General features: G+C 36.4%; 1 protein-coding gene across 1 annotated transcript; it reads left to right on the top strand.

Moving 5' to 3' along the window:
• The first annotated feature begins 430 nt into the window (after nucleotides 1–430).
• On the top strand, nucleotides 431–7826 carry ANKRD1 (ankyrin repeat domain 1). Its single transcript, XM_049764327.1, has 9 exons — nucleotides 431–457; nucleotides 1272–1451; nucleotides 2507–2644; nucleotides 2774–2881; nucleotides 3904–4002; nucleotides 5728–5826; nucleotides 6023–6121; nucleotides 6237–6335; nucleotides 7708–7826. The coding sequence occupies exons 1-9, from the start codon at nucleotides 431–433 to the stop codon at nucleotides 7816–7818; spliced, it is 960 nt and encodes a 319-aa protein (XP_049620284.1). The 3' UTR covers nucleotides 7819–7826.
• Nucleotides 7827–8087: the final 261 nt, after the last annotated feature.

Genomic DNA, 8087 nt, shown 5'->3' with positions numbered 1-8087 from the left:
GGATGTTTACATTTTCTTGATAGGGTTAGTCATCTGAAAGCTGACAAAGAAGGAAAAGGAGCAGCATTGTGGTGCAATATCAACAGACAGCTGTCCCCTGGCTTCTCGATAACTCGGATGACTTGCATTGCTAAATGATGTAGTCACTGCCAAAGGAATGGCCCTCTCACATTTCTCCCTGATTCACATATTCGGTGGGGTTACTTGGCATCACCTCCCTCTCTGCTTCCCAGACTTTGAGTCTGAGATGAAAATTCACCTGCCTCTGACTTGGCCACTGGTGGGGGTAGGTGTTACTTGGATTCCCAGGTTGGAAGATTATCTCACCGGCCCTTGCTATATAAACTGACCAGTGGGGATGGGTGCAGCAGGATTGACTGATTATATTCAGTCCACAAGAGAAAAGCATAGAAACCAACTTGAAGCTAAAATGAAGGTTCTCAAAGTAGAAGAGCTGGTATGTAAGATGTATTATTTTTACATGATAAAAATGGCTGTCTTGATTTTTATTTGAAAAATGGAAATGCCCATTTCTTTCAGGTATAATACACAGATTTTTCTGAACACCTCTTATATTAGAAATGGCTGGTTTATGTGATGAAATAAATACAATGGAAACAATAGAGCTGGTATTAGTGAATTCTCTAAATATTTTATTATCTTATTTGGATTATTACTAAATATGGATTCACATGTAATATTAAAAGATTTTTGAGGAAGATGTTTGTTGCAAAAAGAAATGTTTGCAAACTTACAATTCAAGGCCAAGGGTCATTAAAAGTATTAAAATAGAATAACTTTTGTTTGTTTGGGGGAACTTATCTAGCAGTGTTCAGATCTGACTTCTGGCTCTCTGCTTAGGAATCATTCCTGATGAGGCTGGGGACAACCTATATAGTGCTAAGATCATACCTGAATTGGCTGCATGCCAACCATCAAGTGCCTTACCTACTGTACTAACTTACCAGCTCCTAATTTTTAAATAATTTGAGTAAGATTATTATTTCCCTAGTATAAATATGATTAAGTGTATTAAAAGTAAATTCAATAAAATTAAGTAAAATATAAATGTAGTCTTGATTTAAACCAGGGGACAGATATCTAGAGGTAATCTTGGGATATTATAACAATTTGTCTAGCCTGAAACTATTGCTGCCTGGAAGTGGTGTCACCAGAGAGGGAAGACCTGGCAGCACCTATAACATCTCCTGCAAAGAATAACCCACAATAGGTTCCCATTCTTATTGACCCTATCAGCATCTCCCCAACAGGTTGCAGTGAAGAAGAATGACAATGGGCATTTGGGGGAGTTCCTTCCTGAGGATTTCAGAGATGGAGAGTATGAAGCGGCAGTAACTTTAGAGAAGCAAGAGGACCTAAAAACAATTCCAGTTCACTCTGTGACCCTAGGGGAGAAACAATGGAAAACTGAGAAACTGCAAGAGGCAGAGGTAAGAAGGTGCTGTGCAAATCACAAGTGGGAGGATGTAATTAGATAGAGGATGGAGGTGTCAGGCATGAAGGAGAAAAGCAGAACCAAGTAATGACTAAATTGCAAACCTTTTTCTTTATTGAGTTTTTTTGTTTGGGGGCTACACCCAAACAGTGCAGTGCAGTGCTCAGGGGTTACTCCTGGCTCTGTGCTCAGGAACTACTCCTGGCAGTGCTTGGGGGACCATATGGTATTCCAGAGATTGAACCCAGGTCAGCTGCATGCAAGACAAATAAACTACCTGTTGTGCTATCACTCCAGCCCTCTTAATCAAACTTTAACCCATAGAAATGTACCTTTTAGGGGACAGGTTGTGGGAATTAGTTCTGTGACAAGACAGTGATCTTGAAATCCTTCAACAGTGATCAAATATTCTACCACCATGTGTTGATTGAAAGATTTGCAAAGAGAACTGTGTTCCAAGAATTTGTCACATACCAGATGATAGATGACCATCTTGTTAATCCATGCTATGGAGATAATTTTTTCTTCTTTTGGTCCATAAAATGATTTATGGTCTGTAAATTATTTGACTATGGTCACTGCATGTTTTGACAAAATCTGCTCTGGGTAAATTTTCAGAGCTTACAAGTAAAACAACATTAGTTAGCTGTAGTCACAAGATTATTTCACAACTCTGCATAGTGGATCACCTAATAGAAGACTGGCATTGATATTTCAGAGCTTAACTCTTTATATTGAATAATTGTGTATGACAAAAAATAATTATACAGATATTTGGTTTTTTCTGACGGTGATAATTATAAAATAATTGGAGACTAGAACCTGTCCCTAATTTGTCAAAAGCTAAAAGGCAAGTGAAGTGGAAATGAAGCCAATTAGGTGAAAAATTAGAGCCTCCTCACCAACTACTTGAATAAGAAATCACTACATCATAGTATTTTTTAACATTTTTCTCAAGTAGTTTATATACTGATTTCAAAACTTGCAGATTTCAGCAAGACATGACCAGAATATTACTCATCATATTTTGGAATCTGATTTCTTTTTTAGCTCAAGAAGAAAAAACTAGAACAAAGATCAAAGCTTGAAAATTTGGAAGACCTTGAAGTAATCATTCAATTGAAGAAAAGGAAAAAGTATAAGAAAATGAAAGTTCCAATTGTAAAGGAATCTGAACCTGAAATTATTGTAAGGGCTCTTTATTTTTCAAGTATTAACCATTCAGAGTTATACTTTAAGAGAAGTAAATATTTGTGGGGGGGAGTGACTCACTATCAGGATGCTCATATTAACTGTCACACTATTTTTTGGATTTAGACAGAACTGGTGGATGCGCCTAGGTTTCTGAAAGCTGCCCTGGAGAATAATCTGCCAGTGCTAGAAAAATTCTTGTCAGACAAGAACAATCCAGATGTCTGTGATGAGGTAAAGCTAGCTTATTAATTTTGTGTTTCTTATGCTTTATTGCAGCCTTGTTAATGTGGTGCCAAAAATCAATCCACCTGAAACAGTTTCTCCAGCTGCTGTTACATATGCTAGTAGGATAATAGCAGAGTGCAGTGGTGCAAAAATAAAAATTAAAAAAAAAAAACAACATAAAAAATCACCACTAACAACAGCAACTAAACAAACAAAAAGAAAAACACACCCCAAAACTGGATTCATGCTGTGGATTGAATCATTCTTGCACTTAAAAACTTGACTGATTTTTTTTTTTCAGTTTGTCTTTAACTTCAGATCCTTGGCATGAGGCCAGGGTCAACAAGCCACCCCCTTAGTTGATCCATAACATCCAAATACATTAGGGTTAGAGATGGAATCTGCAGACAGGAGTTCAAGTCTATTATTACTTGACTATTTGCCTTTTAGTGGTTGATTTGCAATTTTTGGACTTCAGTTTTATTCTTTGTAAACAGAAGCCATTACAGTGAAATGTAATGTAAAGTAGAGTTGTTCTTGCTCTGATGAATTTTAAGCCTTTTTTAGGAAGTAAATTTACCAGGATCAAAATGGAGAATCACTTCTGCAACTGAATTAAAAAGGGCAACTCTGTATTTTTAAAAATGAGCATAATACTTTTTGATAATAATACTTTTTGATAATTAACCTAACAATAATCACAGAAAGGAGAAACTTGTCCAATCTGTATGTTGGATGTTATGCAATGAATGTACAAATGCTAAAAAAAGAAAATATCATTGTTTAGCTACTTTTGAAACTCTGAAATTACATAACTTGATGTAGACTTTAAGAACTTAGAAATGTGTGCAACATAAAGCTCAAATCTCAGATACAGGATGACTGTTTCAGTTTTACAATTTTAGTAAATTTGTTTTTAATTTATAAACAGCACTACCAGATAGAATTATCATAGACTGACTCTGATGCATTTTTATATGCATTTTATATGCATTTTCTCTATCTTTAAAACATTTCTATTCTGACAGTATAAACGGACAGCACTTCATAGAGCATGCTTGGAAGGCCATTTGAAAATTGTGGAAAAGTTAATGGAAGCTGGAGCCCAGATCGAATTCCGTGATATGGTAAATATATTTCTTTGCTTGAAAATGAGCCAAAATAAATAGGCTATATGAAACTTGAGAAAAACTCCTACAGTGAAAAATTGGGATGACTAGATTGAAAATTGATCTGAGCAAACTGAGCAAAAAACTCATTACTCCATATAAAGAAAAGTTGGGAGATGGCAATGGATCCTGTGAAAGTATTTTCCATATATGGGGAAATGGAAAGGATTTTTCCAGAGGAAAGAAATGAAACCTATTAAAGAAATTTCATTGAAGAGTTGGAGCACAATCAAAAAAGTAGCATTACTATTGAGAAGTACCAGTTAACAGTTGACTTGTAACATCTCTGCCCTTCCATTATATATGAGTCAACTTGTGAACCCTTGGCAGCCAGCAATATATTGGAATTCTCTAGCTACACACTTTAGATGATAGATGTCAATAGCCATCAGGGAGATCTGAAGGTTTACTGTATTAAATAAAATGCATTTATGGAAAGTAGCTTCATTCCAGACCTTATAATTCAGCTGCTGTGATTTCAACAAGGGCCAATGTGCAGAGAATTTTCTGAACTGAAAGTTGAGCTCAGAAAATGCTTTATTTATTCAAATATAGTTCAATTTGACTTTCTAGAGGTTATCAAAGGAGTTTTAATAGAATTCAAAAAAGAATAAAGGACCATTTCTTTAAGGACCTACTGGAAGTTTGCATGGAAAGATACTAAAACTTATGTGATTGCAAAATCAGGGACATTCTTAACAGAGCAATGATGAAAAACTCTCTTTAGAGTAGATGCAGCATGTATTGAGCACAAGTGATGGACTGGGGCATGTAGGCACAAATGCCAACAGAGAAATGGAAAGTAATGGGAAGGAGAGTAGGGACTCAAGAAGAGGTGTTGGATCCAGTGAAGGAAGGTATTTTGGAAGGATCTACATTTTTCTTTGTTTTATTGATCTATACCTGGAGGTATTCAGGTTTACTTCTGATTCTGCACTTAGGGTTCAACTCAGGGGACCATATGGAGTTTGGGGGAGTTGAATTTGGGTTAGCTGAATGGAAGACAAGTACCCTTTGACTGTATTGTCTCTCCAGTTCCACTGGAAGGGCTATATCTAGTCTTCCAGATTTTAAAATATTTTTTCTTGAACTTTTTCAAGTATTTGTAAAATTAAAAGTTCCAGGGAAAGCCTCGATGGTAACTATATGTCTTGGTTTGAATCCATTGCCAAACATATAAATAAAGTTCCAGTCAAATGAGAGGCTGAATGTTTATTCTGTCACTTATTGTGTTTGCTTGGATAAGAAACTAGAATACTTTGGAGCCTTGATTTTTCTTATCTGCAAAATGAGCACAGTTTTAACACCTGCTTTAGATTCTTACCAGAAGGATCACTACCTCTAGACCATGACACATCATGTGCACAAGAGGAAATTCTTTAAAAATTGTAATTGCTATTCTTATGAAAGAATGTTTGAATATCAAAAATTTTCTAATGTCTCACACATATATGCACCAAGATACATACACCTAAGTTTGTACATAACTCAGCAATCATGCACGGAAGTTTTAGCTAAACCACTTGGCCAGAACATTCAAAAGCAATTAGGATTTGCAATCCAGGTGAGGTCAAACCAGTATTATCACCACTTCCTAGCAAAGGCAGGCCTTAGAATTCAAGGATTCAGACCAAGTTCTTTTTCATGTTAGTTAAGTCAAGTCTTCTTTTCTTCCCGGTATAGCTTGAATCCACCGCCCTCCATTGGGCATGTCGTGGAGGAAACCTGGATGTCTTAAAATTGTTGCTGAACAAAGGAGCAAAAATTAGTGCCCGGGATAAGGTAATTTTCTCAACCCCCCTTTCCCCTCCATTTTCCTCCTTCTTGTGGACCTACTACCCTCTCCTCACTGTTTCCTCCCCACCTAAGTTTGCTCTTTCTGCTTCTGTTCCCCCTCCTCTTCCTACTGGTCTGATGAGCAGCCTTGAGCTCTGAGGCAGCCTCTGGTAAAAAATTCAGCATTATTTTTCCATTTCAGTTGCTCAGCACAGCACTGCATGTGGCTGTGAGGACTGGCCACTATGAATGTGCAGAGCACCTCATCGCCTGTGAGGCGGACCTCAATCCCAAAGACCGAGTGAGTACTGCTGCTTAATGCCTCTCTTATTTGGAAAGCATATGGGTGTCCTTGCGAGACTCACTTGGCCTTCTGGCAGACCTTTTAATTTAGTCTGTTTACCCTGGCCTTCCAGGAAGGAGATACCCCCTTGCATGATGCAGTGAGACTGAATCGTTACAAAATGATCAGACTGCTAATTACATATGGCGCAGACCTCAAGGCCAAAAACTGTGTAAGTATGCATTCCAAACAAGGGGCCTTCTGGTGGACTTTCTAATTCACAAAAGTATGGTTTGCACAGTGGAAAATATTTCCACTGAGATAACATTTTGCTGTTTTTAACGAATCTGTGCATTTTCATTGGGACCCAGTATGGACTAGACAAGGACTTCAGGGATGACTATTCACTTCCATAGTTGGTACCTAGTAGAATGCTTAGTCATTTTTTTCTAAAATCTGGCTTGGAAAATAAAGAATAGATACATTATTCACCAAGACAAACATAATTTGCCTCAGCTGTCCCTGGTCTAAATGTCAACAGTGATTGATGAAGCCCTGAATGAATCAACTCAATCTGAGTAATTCTGAACCTTAATCCGAATCTATTTGAGTAATTTAGACTAGCCCTCCTTCCCATTCTTTTGCGTCACTACTTCCTTTCAGGACTGGACATGCTTTTGCTTACATTTAAAGATAATTTTATCCATCTTCACTTTGATGAATCTGCATATCTCTCAAAATAATTTCCTATAGTTTTGAAATAATTATTTCCTATACTTTTGGAAAATTCTCGTTTAAGTCCCTTCTGCAAGTATATTTTAAATTTAGCCTCATCTGTAAGCAGGAAACGTAACCAACTTTTCCTCACGGTCCTCATTCCCTAGCAGATATCTCATACAAGCTTTAAAAATAACACCCAGAGAAATGAGTGTAAATTACAGATGAATAATTTGAAAGAAGCTTTGGGAAAAAGATTTTATCCAACAAAATCCAGAAAATTCTATTTTATAATAGGAATGATTTCTTACCCTTCCTGTGTAACTATGAGAGTGGAAAATATTTTATTATTAAAAACATCTCAATGACCAGTACAAAGGAAAATGCAGTAGGAGGCAAAATATTAACAGTAAAAATTCCTCATATTTATATTGGGATTGGTCTCATATAATCATTTAAATAAATGATAAGAAATTTATCTCTTCCAACACAGAGGAACCTAATGTTTAAGCCCGGGGTTTACTACTATCCTTTACCAATGAATAAAAGAGTTGAATACATATCTATATATCTACCATCTATATTAAAAATTGTGTTCTTACTAATTCATGTCTAGAAAGTAGGAATTTCATTATTTTACTTTTTTATAACCAATATCTGGGATAAGTCCACAGAGTGAAAAATGTTGATCTGAAATGTCAAAAGCATTTTAATGATAAACTGTGAAGTACTGTTTTGAATATAAAATACAGAATCACTCAGCAGAAACGGTAAAACATGTCAATTATATAGACCAGTCTATTATTTCATTAAACATGCATGGGGAAGATGTGAATTTATAGATACCTCCCATCTGGAAATCACATTTTTTCATCTGTTTCGATTAGGCTGGGAAGACCCCTATGGATCTTGTTCTACACTGGCAGAATGGCACCAAAGCAATATTTGACAGCCTGCGAGAGAATGCCTACAAAACCTCTTGCATAGCCACATTCTGAAGACATTGTGCTCTTCTATACTGGCTTGGGGAATGCATAGCCCGGAGAAGAGGTTCCACTCACAAAATCCAGCCTGTTTATCATCCTATTATAAAACCGCACTTTATAAGTTTGGAGCAAGCATAGGTGCCAGTATAGATACTGGCATTTTCTGCAATGAAACTCACTCTATTTATTTGTATTTATTACTATTTATTTATTTTACTCTGATAATGCATGATATTCAGATCATTCACAGTCACTCCTCTGGTAAAAAAAAAAAAAACACT

Source organism: Suncus etruscus, chromosome 17 (assembly GCF_024139225.1).
Source record: "Suncus etruscus isolate mSunEtr1 chromosome 17, mSunEtr1.pri.cur, whole genome shotgun sequence".
Taxonomy (NCBI): domain Eukaryota; kingdom Metazoa; phylum Chordata; class Mammalia; order Eulipotyphla; family Soricidae; genus Suncus; species Suncus etruscus.
The sequence above is the reverse complement of the archived record's forward strand: the minus strand, read 5'-3'. Positions and strand labels throughout refer to the sequence as shown.